The 22562-nt window shown below is 47.2% G+C and overlaps 1 protein-coding gene across 1 annotated transcript in view; it reads right to left on the bottom strand.

The window, feature by feature from the left end:
• The window catches only part of myo16 (myosin XVI), a 541014-nt gene that overhangs the window by 55434 nt on the left and 463018 nt on the right, over window positions 1-22562 (bottom strand). The window contains exon 31 of the mRNA XM_072264587.1: window positions 17985-19172. Within this exon, the coding sequence (XP_072120688.1) occupies window positions 17985-19172 (1188 nt within the window). The remainder of the gene's footprint in view (window positions 1-17984; window positions 19173-22562) is intronic.

Genomic DNA, 22562 nt, shown 5'->3' with positions numbered 1-22562 from the left:
GCCTTGTCTTGCTGGTAACTCTCGCCTAGACTTGCCTGCAGTCTGGTCCTGGAACCACCCTGTACCTAGCTCCTTTCCTGTCCCTTGCCTCTGCCCAGGTAAGCCAGGCCGTCCTGCTGTTACCTGGGGTTGGTTCTGTCCCTTCCTGTCCCTTGCCTCCGCCCAGGTAAGCCAGGTCGTCTTGCCGTCACCTGGGGTTGGTTCTGTCCCTTCCTGTCCCTTGCCTCTGTTGGGTTGTGAACTGCGCCCTGCCCAGGAGGAGCTTGCCAAGCCTCGCCTCAAGTCTCCAGTCTCCAGCCTCGCCTCGCCTCAAGTTTCCAACTTCCAGCCTCGCCTCGCCTCAAGTCTCCAACCTCCAGCCTCGCCTCGCCTCAAGTCTCCAGCCTCCAGCCTCACCTCGCCTCAAGTCTCCAACCTCCAGCCTCTAACCTCTTGCCAAGCCAAGCCAAGTCTCTAGCCTCTAGCCAATTGCCAAGCAAAGCCGAGTCTCGAGCCTCTAGCCTCTAGCCTCTTGCCAAGCCAAGCCAAGTCTCTCCAGGTTAGTGCACTCTAATCTCCTTTCTTCCCCAGTACCCGCACTCCAATCTCCTTGTGACCCCAGATCCCAGACTACAATCTCCCTTTGATCCAGACCCTGCACTCCAATTTCCCTCTCACCCCAGTCCCCACAATCTAATCTCCCGGTGACCCCAGTTCCTACACTCCAATCACACTGTGACCCCAGATCCCAAAAGCCGATCCCCCTGTGACCTCAGTTTTCAAACTCCAATCTGCCTGTTCCCCCGTTCCTATGCTCCAATCTCCCTGTGACCCCAGTTCTCACACTCCAATCTCCCTATCACCCCAGTTCCTACACTCCAATCTCTCTTTGACCTCAGTTCCTACTATTCAATTTCCCTATGACCCTACTTCCCACTCTCCAATCTGCCTATGACCCTACTTCCCACTCTTCAATCTCCTTGTGACCCCAGTTCTCACACTGAAATCTCCCTATGACCCCAGTTCCAACAATCCATTCTCCCTGTGACAAAAGTTCCCAGACTGAAATCTCCCTATCATTCCAGTCCCTGCACTTCAAACTCCCTGTGACCCCAGTACCCACACTCCATTCTCCCTGTGACCCCAGTTCCTACACTCTAATCTCTGTGACCCCTGATCTCAGATTCCAATATCCCTATATCCCCAGTTCCGACATTCTAATCTCCTTGTGACCCCAATACCCACACTCCAATCACCCTGTGACCCCAGTTCCCACACTCCAATCACCCTGTGACCCCAGTTCCCACACTCCAAACTCCCTGTGACCCCAGTTCCTACATTCTAGTATCCCTGTAACCGCAGTTCCATCATGCCAATCTGTCTTTGACCTCAGTTCTCACACTCCAATCTCCCAGTGACCCCAGTTCTCACACTAAAATCTCCTAGTGACTCTAGTACCCATGAACCAATCATCCTGTGACTCTGTTCCTGCACTCCAATCTCCTTGTGACCCCAGTTCCAACTCTGCAGTCTCCCTGTGACCCAAGATCTCACACTGAAATCTCCCTGTGACCCCAGTTCCTACACTCCAAACTCCCTGTGACCCCAGTTCCCACACTCCAATCTCCCTGTCACCCCAGTTCCAACACTCCAATCTCCCTGTGACCCCAGTTCCCATACTCCAAACTCCCTGTGACCCCAGTTCCTACACTCCAAACTCCCTGTGACCCCAGTTCCCACACTCCAAACTCCCTGTGACCCCAGTTCCCACACTCCAATCTCCCTGTGACCCCAGTTCCTACACTCCAATCACACTGTGACCCCAGATCCCAAATGCCGATCCCCCTGTGACCTCAGTTTTCAAACTGCAATCTGCCTGTTACCCCTGTTCCTATGCTCCAATCTCACTGTGACCCCAGTTCCTACACTCCAATCTCCCAGTGACCACAGTTCTCACTCTCCAATCTCCCAGTGACCACAGTTCTCACTCTCCAATCTCCCTGTGACCCCAGTTCTCACACTCCAATCTCCCTGTCACCCCACTTCCTACACAGCAATCTCCCTGTCACCCCAGTTCTTACACTCCAATCTCCCTATCACCCCAGTTCCTACACTCCAATCTCTCGGTGACCTCAGTTCCTACTCTCCATTCCCCCTATGACCCCAGTTCCAACAATCCATTCTCCCTGTGACAAAAGTTCCCAGACTGCAATCTCCCTATCCTTCCAGTTCCTGCACTCCAAACTCCCTGTGACCCCAGTACCCACACTCCATTCTCCCTGTGACCCCACTTCCTACACTCTAATCTCTGTGACCCCTGATCTCAGATTCCTATATCCCAATCATCCCAGTTCCTACACTCTAATCTCCTTGTGACCCCAGTACCCACACTCCAATCTCCCTGTGACCCCAGTTCCCACACTCCAATCTCCCTGTGACCCCAGTACCCACACTCCAATCTCCCTGTGACCCCAGTTCCTACACTCCAATCTCCCTGTGACCCCAGTTCCCACACTCCAAACTCCCTGTGACCCCAGTTCCCGCACTCCAAATTCCCTGTGACCCCAGTTCCCACACTCCAAACTCCCTGTGACCCCAGTTCCCACACTCCAAACTCCCTGTGACCCCAGTTCCTACATTCTAGTATCCCTGTAACCGCAGTTCCATCACTCCAATCTGTCTTTGACCTCAGTTCTCACACTCCAATCTCCCAGTGACCCAGTTCTCACACTAAAATCTCCTAGTGACCCTAGTACCCACGAACCAATCATCCTGTGACTCTGTTCCTGCACTCCAATCTCCTTGTGACCCCAGTTCCAACTCTGCAGTCTCCCTGTGACCCAAGATCTCACACTGTAATCTCCCTGTCATCCCCGTTCCAACACTCAAAGCTCACTGTGATCCCACTTATCACACACCAATCTCCCTGTCACCCCAGTTCCAACACTCCAATCTCCCGGTGACCCCAGTTCTCACACTACTATCTCCCTGTGACCACATTTCCTACAATCCAATCTCCCTGTCACCCCAATTCCTACACTCCAATCTCCCTGCGACTCCAGTTTCTACTCTCCAGACTCCCTGTGACCAGAATTCCCACACTCCAAACTCCCTGTAACCACAGTTCCTGCACTCCAATCTGCCTTTGACCCCAGTACACACGAACCAATCAGCCTGTGATAATAGTTCCTACACACAAATCTCCCAGTGACCCCAGATTCCAACTCCAATTTCCCTGCGACCCCAGTTCCTTTTCTCCAGACTCACTGTGACCAGAGTTCCCACACTCCAATCTCTCAGTGACCCCAGTTAACAAACTCCAATAAGCCTGTGACAACAGTTCCTGCCCTCAAATCTCCCAGAAACCATACTTCCCACACTCCAATTTCCCTGTGACTCAAGTTCCTACTTTCCAATCTCTGTATCACCCCGGTTCCTACACTCCAATCTCCCTGTGACCCCAGTTCCAACACTCCAATCTCCCTGTGACCCCAGTTCCTACACTCCAATCTCCCTGTGACCTCTGTTCCCATTCTCCAATCTCCCTGTGACCCAAGTTCCTACACTCCAAACTCCCTGTGACCTATGAGCCCAGACACCAATCTCCCTTTCACCCCGGTTCCTACACTCCAATCTCCTTGTGACCCCAGTACCCACACTCTAATCTCCCTGTGACCCTAGCTCCTACACTCCAATCTCCCTGTGACCCCAGTTCTCAGACTCCAATCTCCCTGTGACCCCAGTTCTCAGACTCCAATCTCCCTGTGACCCCAGTTCTCAGACTCCAATCTCCCTGTGACCCCAGTTCTCAGACTCCAATCTCCCTGTGACCCCAGTTGCCACAATCCAATCTCCCTGACACCCCAGCTCCCAAACTCCAATCTCTCCATCACCCCAGTTCCCATACTCCAATCTCCCTATGACCCCAGTTCCCACTCTCCAACCACCCTGTGACCCCAGTTGCTACACTCCAATATCCCTGTCACCCCAGTTCTCATATGAAATCTCCCTATGATCCCAGTTCCAACACTGTATTCTCCCTGTGACCCCAGTTCCAACTCTTCAATCTCCCTGTGACCCCAGTTCCCATTCTCCAATCTGCCTGTGAGCCCAGTTGTTACACTGAAATCTCCCTATGACCCCAGTTCCTGCACTCCAATCTCCTTGTGACCTCAGTACCCACACTCCAATCTCCCTGTGACCTCAGTTCCTACACTCCAATCTCCCTGTGACCCCTGATCCCAGACTGCAATCTCCCTATCACCCCAGTTCCTGAACTCCAATTTCCTTGTGACCCCAGCACCCACACTTCAAACTCCCTGTGACCCCAGTTCCCACAAGCCAATCTCCATGACACCCCTGTTCCCACACTCCAATCTCTGTGACCTCAGTTCCTACTCTCCATTCCCCCTATGACCCTAGTTCCCACTCTCCAATCTCCCTGTGACCCCAGTTCCAACAATCCATTCTCCCTGTGACAAAAGTTCCCAGACTGCAATCTCCCTATCATTCCAGTTCCTGCACTCCAAACTCCCTGTGACCCCAGTACCCACACTCCATTCTCCCTGTGACCCCAGTTCCTACACTCCAATCTGCCTGTGACCCAAGTTCCCACATTCCAATCTCCCTATGACCCCAATTCCCACTCTCCAATCTCCCTGTGACCCCAGTACCCACACTCCATTCTCCCTGTGACCCCAGTTCCTACACTCTAATTTCTGTGACCCCTGATCTCAGATTCCAATATCCCTATATCCCCAGTTCCTACACTCTAATCTCCTTGTGACCCCAGTTCCTACACTCCAATCTCCCTGTGACCCCAGTTCCCACACTCCAATCTGCCTGTGACCCAAGTTCCCACATTCCAATCTCCCTATGACCCCAATTCCCACTCTCCAATCTCCCTGTGACCCCAGTTCCTACACTCCAATCTCCCTGTGACCCCAGTTCCTACACTCCAATCTCCCTGTGACCCCAGTTCCCACACTCCAATCTGCCTGTGACCCAAGTTCCCACATTCCAAACTCCCTGTGATCTCGGTTCCTACACTCCAATCTGCCTGTGACCCAAGTTCCCACATTCCAATCTCCCTATGACCCCAATTCCCACTCTCCAATCTCCCTGTGACCCCAGTTCCCACATTCCAATCTCCCTATGACCCCAATTCCCACTCTCCAATCTCCCTGTGACCCCAGTTCCCACACTCCAAACTCCCTGTGGTCCCAATTCCCACACTCCAGTCTCCCTGAGACTCCAGTTCCCAGACTCCAGTTTCCCTATCACCCCAGTTCCTGCACTGCAACCTCCTTGTGACCCCAGTACCCACTCTCCAATCTCCCTGTGACCCCAGTTCTTACACTCCGATATCCGTCACCCCCGATCTCAGACTCCAATCTCCCTATCACCCCAGTTACTACACTCTAATCTCCTTGTGACCCCTGTACCCACACTCCAATCTCCCTGTCACCCCAGTTCCTACACACCAATCTGCCTATCACCCCAGTTCTCACATTCCAATCTCCCTGTCACTCCAGTTCCAACACTCCAATCTCCCAGTGACCCCAGTTCCTACACACCAATCTCCCTGCCACCCCAGTTCTCTCACTGCAATCTCCCTGTTAACCTAGCTCCTACACTCCAATCTCCCTGTCACCCCTGTTGTCACACTCCAATCTCCCTGAGACTCCAGTTCCCAGACTCCAATCTCCCTGTCACCCCTGTTGTCACACTCCAATCTCCCTGAGACTCCAGTTCCCAGACTCCAATCTCCCTGTCACCCCTGTTGTCACACTCCAATCTCCCTGAGACTCCAGTTCCCAGACTCCAATCTCCCTGTCACCTGAGTTCCAAAACTCCAACCTCCCTGTCATCCAGGTTAGTGCACTCCAATCTCCTTTTTTCCCCAGTATCCACACTCCAATCTCCTTGTGACCCCAGATCCCAGACTACAATCTTCCTTTGATCCAGCCCCTGCACTCCAATTTCCCTCTCACCCCAGTCCCCACAATCTAATCTCCCGGTGACCCCAGTTCCTACACTCCAATCACACGGTGACCCCAGATCCCAAAAGCCGATCCCCGTGACCTCAGTTTTCAAACTCCAATCTGCCTATTACCCCTGTTCCTATGCTCCAATCTCTCTGTGACCCCAGTTCCCACACTCTAATCTCCCTGTGACCCCAGTTCTCACACTCCAATCTCCCAGTGACGACAGTTGCAACACACACCAATTTCCCTGTGACCCAAGTTCTCACACTCCAGTCTCCCTGTGACCCCAGTTCCCAGACTCCGGTCTCCCTATTACCGCAGTTTCTGCATTGCAATTTCCTTGTGACCCCAGTACCCACTCTCCAATCTCCCTGTGACCTCAGTTCCTACACTCCAATCTCTACGACCCCTGATCTCAGACTCCAATCTCCCTGTCATCCCAGTTCCTACTCACCAATCTCCCTGTCACCCCAGTTCTAACACAACAATCTCCCTGTTAACCCAGTTCCTGCACTCCATTTTCCCTGTGACCCCAGTTCCTACTCTTCAATCTCCTGGTGCCTGCTGTTCTCACTCTCCAATCTCCGTGACCTCAGTTCCTACTCTCCAATCCCCCTATGACCCTGGTTCCCACTTTCCAATCTCCCTGTGATCCCAGTTGCTACACTCCAAACTCCCTGTGACCTCAGTTCCTACTCTCCAATCCTCCTATGACCCTAGTTCCCACTCTCCAATCTCCCTGTGACCCCAGTTGCTACATTCCAATCTCCCTGTGACCCCAGTTCTCACTCTCCAATCTCCCTGTAACCCCAGTTTCTACACTCCAATCTCTGTGACCCCCGATCTCAGACTCCAATCTCCTTATCACCCCAGTTCCTACACTCCAATCTCCCTGTGACCCCAGTTCCTACACTCCAATCTCCCGGTCACCCCACTTCCTACACAACAATCTCCCTGTCACCCCAGTTCTCACACTCCAATCTCCCTATCACCCCAGTTCCTACACTCCAATCTCTCTGTGACCTCAATTCCTACTCTCCAATCCCCCTATGACCCTAGTTCCCACTCTCCAATCTCCCTGTGACTCCAGTTGCTACACTCCAATCTCCTTGTGACCCCAGTTCTCACACTGAAATCTCCCTATGACCCCAGTTCCCACTTTCTAATCTCCTTGTGACCCCACTTTCTACACTCCAATATCCCTGTGACCCCAGTTCCCACACTCCAAACCTCCTGTGACCCCAGTTCCTACATTCCAGTATCCCTGTAACCCCAGTCCCATCACTCCAATCTGCCTTTGACCCCAGTTCTCACACTCCAATCTCTCAGTGACCCTAGTACCCACGAACCAATAACCCTGTGACCCAAGATCTCACACTGAAATCTCCCTGTCACCCCAGTTCCTACAATCCAATCTCCCTGTCACCCCAATTCCTATACTCCAATCTCCCTGCGACCCCAGTGTCTACTCTCCAGACTCCCTGTGACCAGAATTCCCACACTCCAAACTCCCTGTAACCACAGTTCCTACTCTCCAATCTGCCTTTGACCCCAGTACACATGAACCAATCAGCCTGTGACAATAGTTCCTACACACAAATCTCCCAGTGACCCTTGTTTCCACACTCCAATCTCCCTGCGACCCCAGTTCCTACACTCCAATCTGCCTGTGACCCAAGTTCCCACACTCCAATCTCCCTTTGACCCCAGTTACTACACTCCAATCTCCCTGTGACCCCAGTTCTCACACTGAAATCTCCCTATGACCCCAGTTCCAAAACTGTATTCTCCCTGTGACCCCAGTTCCTATACTCCAATCTCCCTGTGACCCCAGTTGACACACTCTAATCTCCCTGACCCCAGATCGTACACACCAATCGCCTACTGACCCCAATTCCTACACTCCAATCTCCCTGTGACCTCAGTTCCTGCACACCAATCTACCTATCACCCCAGTTCTCACATTCCAATCTCCCTGTCCCTCCAGTTCCCACACTCCAATCTCCCAGTGACCCCAGTTCCTACACACCAATCTCCCTGCCACCCCAGTTCTCTCACTGCAATCTCCCTGCCACCCCAGTTCCTACAATCCAATCTCCCTGTCACCCCAATTCCTATACTCCAATCTCCCTGCGACCCCAGTGTCTACTCTCCAGACTCCCTGTGACCAGAATTCCCACACTCCAAACTCCCTGTAACCACAGTTCCTACTCTCCAATCTGCCTTTGACCCCAGTACACATGAACCAATCAGCCTGTGACAATAGTTCCTACACACAAATCTCCCAGTGACCCTTGTTTCCACACTCCAATCTCCCTGCGACCCCAGTTCCTACACTCCAATCTGCCTGTGACCCAAGTTCCCACACTCCAATCTCCCTTTGACCCCAGTTACTACACTCCAATCTCCCTGTGACCCCAGTTCTCACACTGAAATCTCCCTATGACCCCAGTTCCAAAACTGTATTCTCCCTGTGACCCCAGTTCCTATACTCCAATCTCCCTGTGACCCCAGTTGACACACTCTAATCTCCCTGACCCCAGATCGTACACACCAATCGCCTACTGACCCCAATTCCTACACTCCAATCTCCCTGTGACCTCAGTTCCTGCACACCAATCTACCTATCACCCCAGTTCTCACATTCCAATCTCCCTGTCCCTCCAGTTCCCACACTCCAATCTCCCAGTGACCCCAGTTCCTACACACCAATCTCCCTGCCACCCCAGTTCTCTCACTGCAATCTCCCTGTTAACCTAGCTCCTACACTCCAATCTCCCTGTCACCCCTGTTGTCACACTCCAATCTCCCTGAGACTCCAGTTCCCAGACTCCAATCTCCCTGTCACCTGAGTTCCAAAACTCCAACCTCCCTGTCATCCAGGTTAGTGCACTCCAATCTCCTTTTTTCCCCAGTATCCACACTCCAATCTCCTTGTGACCCCAGATCCCAGACTACAATCTCCCTTTGATCCAGCCCCTGTACTCCAATTTCCCTCTCACCCCAGTCCCCACAATCTAATCTCCCGGTGACCCCAGTTCCTACACTCCAATCACACTGTGACCCCAGATCCCAAATGCCGATCCCCCTGTGACCTCAGTTTTCAAACTCCAATCTGCCTGTTACCCTGTTCCTATGCTCCAATCTCCCTGTGACCCCAGTTCTCACACTCCAATCTCCCTATCACCCCAGTTCCTACACTGCAATCTCCCTGTGACCCCAGTTCCCACACTCCAAACTTCCTGTGACCACAGTTCCTACATTCCAGTGTCCCTGTAACCCCAGTCCCATCACTCCAATCTGCCTTTGACCCCAGTTCTCACACTCCAATCTCCCAGTGACCCTAGTACCCACGAACCAATCATCCTGTGACCCAAGATCTCACACTGAAATCTCCCTGTCACCCCAGTTCCAACACTCCAATCTCCCGATGACCCCAGTTCTCACACTAAACAATCTCCATGAGACCACATTTCCTACAATCCAATCTCCCTGTCACCCCAATTCCTATACTCCAATCTCCCTGCGACCCCAGTGTCTACACTCCAGACTCCCTGTGACCAGAGTTCCCACACTCCAATCTCCCTGCGACCCCAGTTTCTTTTCTCCAGACTCATTGTGATGAGAGTTCCCACACTCCAATCTCTCAGTGACCACAGTTAACAAACTCCAATCAGCCTGTGACAACAGATCCTGCCCTCCAATCTCCCAGAAACCATAGTCCCACACTCTAATTTTCCTGTGACTCCACTTCCTACTTTCCAATCTCCGTATCACCCCACTTACTGCACTCCAATCTCCCTGTGACCCCAGTTCCTACTCTTCAATCTCCCTGTGACTCCAGTTCCCATTCTCCAATCTGCCTGTGAGCCCAGTTGTTACACTCTATTCTCCGTGACCCCAGTTGCTACACTCCAATCTCCCTGTGACCCCAGTTCCCATTCTCCAATCTGCCTGTGAGCCCAGTTGTTACACTGAAATCTCCCTATGACCTCAGTTCCTGTACTCCAATCTCCTTGTGACCTCAGAACCCACACTCCAATCTCCCTGTGACCTCAGTTCCTACACTTCAATCTCCCTGTGACCCCTGATCCCAGACTCCAATCTCCCTATCACCCCAGTTCCTGCAATCCAATCTCCTTGTGACCCCAGCACCCACACTTCAATCTCCCTGTGACCCCAATTCCCACAATTCAATCTCCATGACACCCCAGTTGCTATACTCCAATCTCCCTGTGACCCTAGTTGACACACTCTAATCTCCCTGACCCCAGATCGTACACACCAGTCGCCTACTGACCCCAATTCCTACACTCCAATCTCCCTGTGACCCCAGTTCCCACACTCCAATCTCCCTGTGACCCCAGTTCCCACACTCCAATCTCCTAGTGACCCCAGTTCCCACACTCCAATCTCACTGTGACCCCAGTTCCCAAACTCCTGTCTCACTGTGGCTTCAGTTCCTACTCTTCTTGTCTCACTGTGGTCCTGTTCCCACATTCCCATCTCACTGTGGCCTCATTTCCCACACATTTGTCCAGTGTGGATGATGTAGTAAGGGGCTCCCTTTACTTTAACATGCCATCCCCTTCTTTTAATTCCTCTGTTTCCTCAGGATGAGCCTTTTCATTCGGGAACAAAAAGGATGTCTTCCTTATTCAAAGAAAGGAGTTTCCCTTCCTCCACCATCAACACTGCCATCAACCACATCTTTTTCTTATCACACACTTCTGCCTTCACCCCATCCTTCCACCAGCCTACCAGCGATAAGGTTATTCTCATCTACCACCCCACCAGCCTCTCTGTCCAGCACATAATTCTCTGAAGCTTCCGCCATCTCGCACAGGATCCCACCACCAAGCACATCTACCCCCCGCTGCCCTTCTCTATTTCCTGCTTCTCACAGGAATTGCTCCCTACTCAATTCTCTTGTCCCTCTCCACTGATCTCCCTCCTGGCACTTACCCTTGCAAACAGAACAAGTGCTATACCTACCCCTACACCTCCTCCCTCACCACCATTCAGGGCACTAAGCAATCCTTCCAAGAGAGGCGACACTTCACCTGTGACTCTGGGGCTTTTTACGGCACTTGGTGCTCCCGGTGTGGCCTCCTGTATATCGGTGAGACCCAACATAGATTGGGAGACCGCTTTGTTGATCATCTACACTCCGTCTGCCAGAACAAGTGGGATCTCCCAGTGCCCACCCATTTTAATTCCACTTCCCATTCCCATCCCGATATGTCCACCCATGGCCTCCTCTACTGTTGTGATATGGCCACACTTAGATTGGAGGAACAACACCTTATATTCCGTTTGTGTAGCCTCCAACCTGATGGCATGACTATTGATTTCTCAAACTTCTGGTAATGTCCCCCAACCCCATCCCCTTTCACAATTTTCTATCCCCTTTACTCTCTGTCACCTTATCTCGTCTGCCCATCGCCTCCCTCTGGTTGTCCTCCCTTTTCTTTCTTCCATGGCCTTCTGTCTCTTTCACCAACCAACTTCCCAGCTCTCTACCTCATCCCTCCCCCTTCATGTTTCACTTATCACCTTGTGTTTCTCTCTCCACTCCACCCACCTTTTAAATCAAGTCTTCAGCTTTTTTCTCTATCCCTGCCGAAGAGTTTTAGCCTGAAACATTGACTGTACCTTTTTCCATAGATGCCGCCTGGCCTGCTGAGTTCCTCCAGCATTTTGTGTGTATTGCTTGGATTTCCGGCATCTGCAGGTTTTCTTTTGTTTGTGTCAAGAGAGCAAAGGCTCGGTCGCTCTATCTCTCCTGTTGTGATAATCTACTGCACACCCTCCCTCTCCTCACCCTCAACCTCCAAGGAGTCATTCTGGTGAACTCCCTCTGTTGCATGTATTTCCTTCTTCAGAGCCACGGACATTTCTCCTGATACACTATAAAATTGCAGTAAGTTGTCATTATTGTGGTATTCAAAACCTCTTTTAATGAAGTCTAACGTTGCTTTTCTTATTGCTTACTAATTTCTTTGAACTCCTCATTCACCACAAACAAGTTCTCGATGGCTTCTGTTAAATTATCTGGGTTTTTATGCAAGAAAATCTGCAATTCATTTCTCTGCCATTCTTTAATGTTATCGACTTTTATTCATATTTGTGTAGCTTTCATTTTTTTACCTATCTATGGAAGCTTTTTACAGTGTACTTTTATGATTCTCATCAGAATATTCTGAAATCCTACTTCCAATTTTTATCGGGCAGCACAGTGGTGCAGCTAATTGAATTGCTGCCTCACAATTCCAAGTTTAACCCTGTGTCATGTCTCAAGTGCTATGTGTCATCCTTGTGATTGTGTGGGTTGCTCTGGGTTCTCCAGTTCTGTCCAATATCCACATTTGGGATGTTGATAGGTTAACTGGCCACCATATTTGTCTTTGTTATGAAGATGAGTGGTAGAAATGGCAAGTAGTTGAGGGGATTGTGAAGAGAAAGAAATGGGATGGCCGTGATAGGATGCTGGATGATTGGTGCACTGCTGCTTGCTTGAAAAGACAGTTTGCATTGTTTGTTGATTCTGCTTTCTTATCAATGTCTTTATCTGGATTTGCTGAATACTGAATGTTTTCACAGACCTCAGCATTATTGCTTTATTGATGACATTATGACCCTTTTCCTTTCATCTAATGCTGTTTAATTTCTCTTGATGGGTCACAGTTATAGCTGTTGCCTTTAAGGTAACCTTTAAACTTTATTGCCTTAAAATTTATGTATTTACTATAAACTATGCATTAGGTCCTTAAATGTTATTCATTGCTGGTTTACTCTGATATTTTCAATGTAATGTAACTCCTGGCTCAATAGTTTGTTTGATTTATGACATTGGTTTCAGAATTTTATTTACAAGTCTAGCATTTGTGATCACTCTTTACTAAAGGCCGCTTATGTTCAAAATATTGATTAATCGTTTCTGATTATAAAATTACTAATTTAAAATAATCTTTTCTTCATTGATTTCATAACCATGGCACAGGTAGTTGAGCTGCAGTACAGTACAGTACAGCTTTAGTGACCCTGGTTCAATCCAGACATCCAGTGTAGTTACAAGCAACACACACGAAATGCTGGTGAACGCAGCAGGCCAGGCAGCCTCTCTAGGAAGAGGCACAGTCGACGTTTCCGGCTGAGACCCTTTGTCCGGTGTAGTTAGTGTGCAGCTCCACATAATCCTTGTGATTGTACACAATTCAATTAGCTATTCCACTTTCCTACCACATCCCAAAACATGTGAGTTCCTAGGCTGATTGGCTACTGGAAATTACCCCAGTAAATTATAGAGTCTGGGGTGGTCAGATGGGAAAAACAACTGGGCTAATGGGACAACTCCAGGAGAAACCATAAGCTGAAAAGTCTTCTATATTATAAGAACATAGAAATTTAAATGTTTAGAAATCCATTCTCAATCAAATCAGCTGCCACTCTGTTGCAGCTATTTCACCCTATTCATATGTAGATTAAATTTCCCCAATGATTATTGCATTATCATTATAACAAACACAATAAATAGATGACGGAAATCCAGGGCAACACGCACAAAATGCTGGAGGAGCTCGGTACATCAGGCAACATTTATGGAAATGAATAAACAGTCAACGTCTTGGGCCAAGGCCCTTCAACAGGACTGCAAAGGAAGGGGGAAGAAGCCAGAATAAAAAGGTGGGGCAGGGGAAGGTCTGCAAGCTAAAAGGTGATAGGTGGAAAAGCCAAAGGACTGGATTAGTTCTTTACTTCAAAGCAACAAAGTTGGCAACAACATCTCCACAATGTCCATCAGCACAGGTGCACCACAAGGCTATGTCGTTAGCTCCCTGCTTTACTTGCTTTACACTTATGACTGTGTGGCTAAGCACAACTCCAATGACAATTTTAAGTTTGCTAATGACACCACATCGGTGGTGGTAAATTAACATATTGGAGGAAGATTGAAAATCTGGCAAAGTGGTGCCACAATAACCCCTCACTCAATGTCAACAAGACCAAGGAGCTGATTACTGACTTCAAGAGGAGGAAATTGGAGGTCCATTAGCCAGTCATTGCAAGGAGATCAGAGGTGGAGTGGGTCAGTAAGTTTAAATTCCTCTATGTTATCATTTCAGAGGACCTGTCCAGGGACCAGCACATAAGTGCAATTATGAAGAAAGCATGGCAGCACCTCAACTTCTATAAAAGTTTGAGGAGATTTGGCATGACATCTGAAACCATGACAAACTTTTATAGATGTATGGTAGAGAGTATATTGATCTGCTGCTTCACAGCCTGGTATGGAAACATAACACTTTGGATAAATCCATCTGCCTGTATTGTAGTGGACAGCAAAATGCAAGATATGTTATATCAATTTGATATACCACGTCATCTGCAATTGTCTAAAATAATCTGGAGGTTAAGAAATTTAGGGCCAATAGGACATCAGGATCATGGGTGATACAGGAAAATGCAGATGCTGGAATCTGGAGAAACACACCAAATGCTGGAGGGACTTAACAGGTTAGGCACCATCTGTGAAGGGAAATGGAGAGTCCATGTTTCCCAATTGCTGACACCCGAAACATTGACAATCCCATTCCCCCATAGATACTGCCTGACTCATTAATTGCACCAGCATTTTTATCGGTGCCTTGATTGCATCTCTAACATTAACAGGTAGCAGATCTCACGGACCATTTATTTTAAAAATCTTAGCCTCCATACATTTGGTCCTCTGTTAGGAGAGCTAGGAGTTGCTCTAGCTCTGCTAGCACATTTTGTACTGTGGGAAATGTTTTCATCGACAGACAGACAGGTACAGAAACACGCACAAAATGCTGGAGGAACTTGGCAGGCCAGGCAGCATCTATGGAAAAGAGTACAGTTGATGTTTTGGCCAAAACACTTTGGCAGGACTGGAGAAAAAGGCTGAGGAGTAGATTTAAAAGGTGGGAGGATGGGAGAGAGAAACACCAAGTGACAGATGAAACCTGGAGGGGGAGGGATGAAGTAACGAGCTGGGAAGTTGATTGATGAGATGAGGTGAGAGAGGGAAAAAGGGATGGGAAATGGAGGGGAGGGGGGTGGGGGCATTACCAGAAGTTTGAGAAATCAATGTTCATGCCATCAGGTTGGAGGCTACCCAGATGGAATATAAGGTGTTGTTCCTCCAACCTATGGAGGTCATAGATGGACATATCAGAATGAGAATGGAAAGTGGAATTAAAATGGGTGGCCAAAAGGTGTAGCACTTGCACGTGTCTCAGCTATGCCTGCCTGTTTGTTGGCTACATGGGACAGTCTATGTTCCAAGCATACACTGGTGACCTCCCAACACTTTTCCTGCGCTACATTGACGACTGCATTGGTGCTGCTTCCTGCACCCATGCTGAACTTTTTGACTGCATCACTTTTCCTCCAACTTCCACCCTGCCCTTAAGTTCATCTGGTCCATTTCGAACACCTTCCTTCCCTTTCTCAATCTCACTGTCTCCATCTCCAGAGACAGCTTATCCACTGATGTCTATTACAAACTCATGGGCTCTCACAGCTACTTAGGCTACACCACGTCCTATCTTACTACTTGTAAAACGCCGTCCCTAATCTGAATTCTTCTCTCTCCGCTGAATCTGCTCTTAGGATGAAACTTTTCATTTTAGAATGAAGGAGATGTCCTCCTTTTTCAAAGAAAGGAGCTTCCTTTCCTTCGCCATCAACCTTGCCCTCAATCGCATCTCTTCCATTTCATGAACATCTGCTCTTACCCCATCCTCCTGCCACCGTACTAAGGATAGGGTTCCTCTTGTCCTCACTTACTACTCCACCAGCCACTATGTCCAGCAAATAATTGTCTGAAACTTCCACCACCTCTAATGGGATCCCACCACCAAGCACATCTTTCCCATTCCCCCACTTTCTGCTCTCCGCAGGGATTGCTCCCTACGCGACTCCCTTGTCCATTCGTCACTCCCCACTGATCTCCCTACTGGCACTTATCCTTGCAAGTGGAACAAGTGCTACACCTGTCCCTACATCTCCTCCCTCACAACAGTCCTTCCAGGTGAGGCAATGCTTCTTCTGTGACTCTGTTGGTGCCATTTACTGTGTTTGGTGCTCCCAGTGTGGCCTCCTGAATATCGGTGAAACCCAACGTAGATTGGGAAACTGCTTCACCGAGCATCTATGCTCCGTCCATCAGAACAAGCAGAATCTCCCAGTGGCCCCTCATTTTAATTCCACTTCCCATTCCAATATGTCCATCCATGGCCTCCTCCACTGTTGGGATAAGGCCACACTTAGGTTTGAGGAACAACACCTTATATTCTGTTTGGGTAGCCTCCAACCTGATGGCATAAACATAGATTTCTCAAACTTCCAGTAATGCCCCCCCAGCCCCCCCATTCTCCATTTCCCATCCCCTTTTCCTTCTCTCATCTCATCTCACCAATCAACTTCCCAGCTCTTTACTTCATCCCTGGTTTCACCTACTACCTGGTGTTCTCTCTGTCCCTCCCCACTTTTTAAGTCTACTCCTCAGGTTTTATTCTTCAGTCCTGCCGAAGGATTTCAGCCCAAAAAGTCGACTGTACTTTTTTCCCATTGATGCTACCTGGCCTGCTGAGTTCCTCCAGCGTGTTATGTGTGTTGCTCGGATTTCCAGCATCTGCAGATTTTCTCTTGATAGAGGTAGAGGAAATTGCCTTTTAATACCAGCACTAATGATATACAAGAGAACTGACTACCAGTTGAAGTCAAGGCAACTGAATGTCTGAAGGTGAGTACAATGAGTCTAATATGATTTTAGTACTAATTGCCAGAGACAAATTTCATCCTCTAATTCCCAGCAAACTGATGTAAGGAGCTTCAGTTGTTTGGAGAAATTGGCAGCCTTTTTGAAGTTAATACAAAAATTGTTGTTGCTAATTATTTGCCATTAAACTTTTGAAGTATGGAAATATTTGGAATTATAATGGTTTAGCATTTTGATGAGAAAAGGTAAATTTATATTATTTCTTTAGTGTGCATTTCTCTTAGGGAAATTTGTAAAGTTGTTTTCACAGTTTTGTTCAGCAACTTCTTACTGGGAGAAGGCATATGAATGTATTTGACAAATCCTTTCTTTTATGGAGGGAAAGAGACCAGGTCAACCAGGTCAATATATTTCTGACAATCAATTGTCTCATACAGAGTTTTTTTTGGTGTGGGCCTGCATGCGTACGAGTCTGTGCATGTGTCTGCATGTGCGTGCGCGCCTGCGTTTCTGTGTGTCCGTGCGTGCGTGCATCTGTGATGATGGATTTTTCATGTCATAGAGAGATTTTATTTCAATTTATCACTGCCGTTTGTGGAACCTACCTGTGAACATATTGTCCTGTACGTTCATCTCCATAGCAGGGATTTTCACTTCCGAAGTAATTAACTAATTCATAGATAAACTATCATAAGATGCTTTACCAGTCCACACTTTTATACACGCAAGTTTGTATGTACTTACAAAGGACAACTTATTTTTAGAAGAGTAACTTCTCCAATGCTTCTCAATTAACTGCCTAATGTTTGTTATAAATAGAATGAAAGGATCACAATTTACATGTCCTTTGAGTGAGTCAAATTTTGTTACATTCACTATAGTCATGATTGAAGTGGAGCAAAATGCAACTATTAATGCGAGTTTCTGCATAAATCAGAAATAGGACAAGATAGCTTGCTTTACTGATTATCATAGAATGATAAATATTCGTTCAGACCTGAAGGGAATTCCTCTTGCTACTTGAGAAATGCTGTGGAGACTTTTACATCTACCAGAAAGAACAGATATCTTACACAAAGGACAAAATTCACTCCTCTACAGAAGAGTCGGCTTGGATTATGTGCTTGAGTATCTGGAGTGAGGCTTCAATACATTCTCAGGGATAGTATTGCTAAGAACAACAGCAGTACTTCCAGACAGAATAGTTTCCAAACTCCAGTCCCTGCCCCACTACCAATATGTCTAACCTTTTAAAAGATGAAAATACTTACTGGTTTGCTCCCGTATTTTTCTTCCTGCTGCTGATTTTCGTAGAAGACTTCTTCCTGAGCTGAAAAGACTGCTCAGCTCATCAAGTGGGCTGGTGATTGGTCTGGAGACAGTGGAAGAATAAGGTAGTAGTGACATATTCACTGTGGAGGAGGAAATGTGCTTCCCAGTTTCTGTCCTGCAGGTTTTTACTGGTGACGAAGATAATCTAGCTGAGTTTGTAGATATGGCTCCTCCTTGGAAGGGATTAGGTTTCTGTGATATTTTGGGAACGTCTGTGCTTGAAGCTAATTTTCCTGAACTGGAAAAACAAGATGTTGGAATGTCCGGTGGGAAAATAAAATGTGAAGTTGGCTTATAGGGTGGAGTTGAAACTAGTGGAAGAGGAGGAGTGGTTGGGGGTGGAGACATCTTTCCTGATACATTGAATACACCCAATCCAGGGGATGTTGGTGGCTTATTTTCTCCTTTTTGATGGCTTGAAAACTGTGGTGATGTGGGTGATGTTTCATCTGACTGCACAGAATAACTCAGGTTAGTTTCCAGCACTGGCAACCTTTTAACCTCTAGAGGTGTAAGTGGAGATTCATCAGAGGCGGGGGAACATTGCACTGGTGTTGGAGGGAATACTAGCAAGGGTGGCCTGTGTGGAAGGAGGTTTGGAAATGGTGGCGGAATGTCACATACCAATTCCTTGCAGCTGGTCATGATAGGACTGCCTGTTCTAAAATCATCAGTTATTGTTGGTGATTTTCTTTCAGAAGCAGGTGGAGGACAAACTGTCTCATCTAAAAAGTTAGAAGAACTTGAGCTGTCTTCCACCAAACAGTATTTCATCTCTTCATAAACAGATTCTCCTTGATCAGGACTCTCCACCTCCACCAGATAGCTCCCACCTGTCCCTCTGGCTCCACCCATTTCTATGTAAACTGGCTCAATGTCATCTTTGTGTGACAGATGGAGACTGAACATGCCACATGGAGGACTATCAGCTGATGCGGCACGTTGAATAGATCCAGTACATGGGGTTGCTTTAGTTGTGCAAGTGAATTTAAATGCAGATGGCTTTCTTACATAAATCTCTTCATATGAACCCGTCAGTCTGGTGTTGGGACTTCTTTTAGGCTTTGGCGGAGGAATCTTTTTCATTGTGCTATAATCATCACTGTGCGGTCTTGGTTTGCTCAAAACTGTGGAGGAAAGGAATGAAAACATTAGGCCGATTAAAAAGAGATTATTTCACATCATCTATTCCCTCTTTACTGAAATTTCCATATTTCCTCTAGTGAGTCTTAATAGCGCCAGCCTCATAGCATCCTGACTTTGGGCACTGTCTCTGTAGAGACTACATTTCCATGTGAGTACATGGATTTCCTCCAACACCCCATGGTCTGGAAAGGTCATTGTCCCTTGTGGTAGATGAGTGGTAGAATCTGGGGAGGGGGAGCTAGGAATAAAATAGGGTTGGCGTAAACATGGTTGTTGATGGATGATGTGGAATCTATAGGCCAAATGGTTGTTCTCCATGATATATCTCTCTAAAATCAGTACCTTATGAATCTTAGTTCAAATCCCATTCCAGAGACTTGGGCAAAATATCTGGGCAGAAACACTGGCAAGGGCTGTACTTACATGATCTTTCAGGAGAATGTAAAAGATTCAGTGGCAGCACTTCAGAAGTAGGCAGACATTTCCATGCCTTGATCGGTGATGGTATTTCAATTACAATCTGCAAACTATCCAGTTATTATCATATTGTACACAAAATATGTCTTTCACAAATTGTAGCAGATCATTGCAGTTACTTTATTTCATATATATTTTATAAACTGAAGCAATTTGGGATGTCCTCAGTCTGTGAAAGGCAGTATGAAAATCTGTGCCCTTTTTCTCTTTCCTCTCAGCCTCATTCTCTTGAGGTCTTTGATTATCCTGTGAGCCATAATCATTGAATCAGACAATCACAGAAAGTTTACAGCACAGAAAGATGCCATTAGGCCTATTGCTGAAAATTTTAGCCATTGATCTTGGATCTCAAAGCAAGAGTGTAGTGGAACATTGCGGCCCATCCAACTCCTGTTTGCATTTGAGGTCCACATCTTTTCAATATCAAGCGTAGTAACCTGGACTAATTTTCTTCTGCTTGATTAAATTGCCTTGAGATAGATTATTATCATACAGGTTCTGAGAAGTAAAGATTAATTTCCAACATTATAAATTCGAGATGTTTTATTTTAACACTTGAGGTTCTGGTTGGAAGGATTTCTCACACCATTATGTAGGAAAGGAGAGCTGAGGCAGATGCTGGGAAGGAAGCCTTATATTTATGATCAGAGGATGCAGCAGGTTGGGAAATATATTGCATTAGTTATATTGCATATATTGCAATTGGTTTGCTAAAACAAAGTAAATGTTATGTTTAAAAATTAAAGTTCAGAGGGTCTCACAGTAAAGAGTAACAATCAGAAACTGGCAAATAACCTCTTTCTCAATGTCATCCAAACGAAGGAGATGGCTACTGACTTCAAGAGAACTCATACTACTCACACCCCTCTTTACCTTGGCGGCACAGCAGTGGAAATGGCCAGCAGTTTCAAACTCGTGAGAGCTCATGTCTCGCACAACGTCTCATGATCTCAGAATCTGGAAAGCTCACCCATGCCTCTACTTTCTGTGGAGGATGAAGAGAGCGGGACTTTGCACATCTATGCTCATGCCATTTTACAGATGTGTAATAGAGAGCATCTGAACACGCTGCATCACTGTCTGGTATGAAAAGTGCACTGCAGCAGACAGGAAGGCTCTAGAACGGGTAGTCGAAACTGTCCAGTGCATCACTAGCTTCAGCCTACCCACCATCTAGGACATAAGACAAGACCATAAGACGATAAGACAAAGGAGCAGAAGTCAGCCATTTGGCCCATCGAGTCTGCTCCGCCATTTTATCATGAGCTGATCCATTCTCCCATTTAGTTCCACTCCCCCGCCTTCTCAACATAACCTTTGATGCCTGGCTACTCAGATACCTATCAATCTCTGCCTTAAATACACCCAATGACTTGGCCTCCACTGCTGCCTGTGGCAACAAATTCCATAGATTCACCACCCTCTGGCTAAAAAAATTTCTTCGCACTTCTGTTCTGAAAGGGCGCCCTTCAATCCTTAAGTCATGCCCTCTCGTACTAGACTCTCCCATCATGGGAAACAACTTTGCCACATCCACTCTGTCCATGCCTTTCAACATTTGAAATGTTTCTATAAGGTCTCCCCTCATTCTTCAAAACTCCAAGGAATACAGTCCAAGAGCGGACAAACGTTCCTCATATGTTATATGTACAGAAGAATGTCGGAAGAGGACCAGTAACATCATGAAGGATCCTACCCACCCTGCTCATAGACTGTTAGTCCCACACCCAACAGGGAGGAGACTATGTAGCATCCATGCTTGGACCACCAGACCCAGAACAATTACTTTCCCAAGCAGTAAAGCTGATCTACACCTCCACCTACTAACCCACTCCTCCACATGCCCCCAACAACACTCCTTTATCATTTCCTGTCAGCCACATTACCTACAGCATTGTGGACCAAAGGGCCTGTATTGTGGTGTAGGTTTTCTATGTTCGACATTATGTACAGGCATTCCTTTACCAACATCACTTTATGTACATACAACGAATCTGTGTACAATACTGTGCAAGAGCCTTTGGCACATATATATAGGTTGGGTGCCCAAGTCTTTTGCAGAGTACTGTATTTGTCAACATGGAATTTGTAAATCTGACGGGAACAAAGGATGTAGGGAATGGCAAGGGTGGAGTGCCGTGGGAGGGGTGTGGGACAGGTGGCAGAGAAGAAATGCCAGGTGCGAGATGTGGCGCGGATGAAGACACAATCAATCCTGAGACACCAGGCAAGTTCATTTGATCATTTGATTCCAAACAATTGGTTTATTGATCATTACAGAATTTCTCACTGCTGTTTCCCACTCTTTTGTCTCTCCCCTCCCTCTTCCAACCATGATTCCCTCTCCCTGCCCCCTTCCCACTGTCAGTCCACAATAGAGACCCGTACCAGAATCTAATCAGATTCATCATCATTCATATATGTCATGAAAATTACTACAGTACTGCGCAAAGGTCTTAGGCACATAGGTTTGTATATCGCTAGGGTGCCTAAGATTTTTGCACAGTACTCTATATAAGCTATCTAGTTATTGCTGTTGTCGAGTCACTGTCCATACAGAAGTAGATTGCCAGAACTGTTTTCCCCACAGATACTGCTGCTGCACAGGTTGGGACCTGGCCGGATTTGAACTCAGGATTATCCATCTTGCAGTCCAGTGCTGATGACATTACACCACCGGCTAGCCCAGAAGCTATCATGTATTTATAGTTATTGTATTTTTAATTAATGTGCTCTTTATCTTAATGTATTTTTATTCTGCACTGCATCAGACCCAAAGTAATAATTATATTGTTCTCCTTCACACTTGTGTACTGGAAATGACATGAAATAATCTTGAATCTTGAATGAGGTACACGTTTCATAAATTAAAACTAATTATTCTGATGAGCCAG

Source organism: Mobula birostris, chromosome 7 (assembly GCF_030028105.1).
Source record: "Mobula birostris isolate sMobBir1 chromosome 7, sMobBir1.hap1, whole genome shotgun sequence".
NCBI lineage: Eukaryota > Metazoa > Chordata > Chondrichthyes > Myliobatiformes > Myliobatidae > Mobula > Mobula birostris.
Note: the sequence above shows the minus strand (reverse complement) of the source record. Positions and strands in the feature narration are given on the sequence as shown.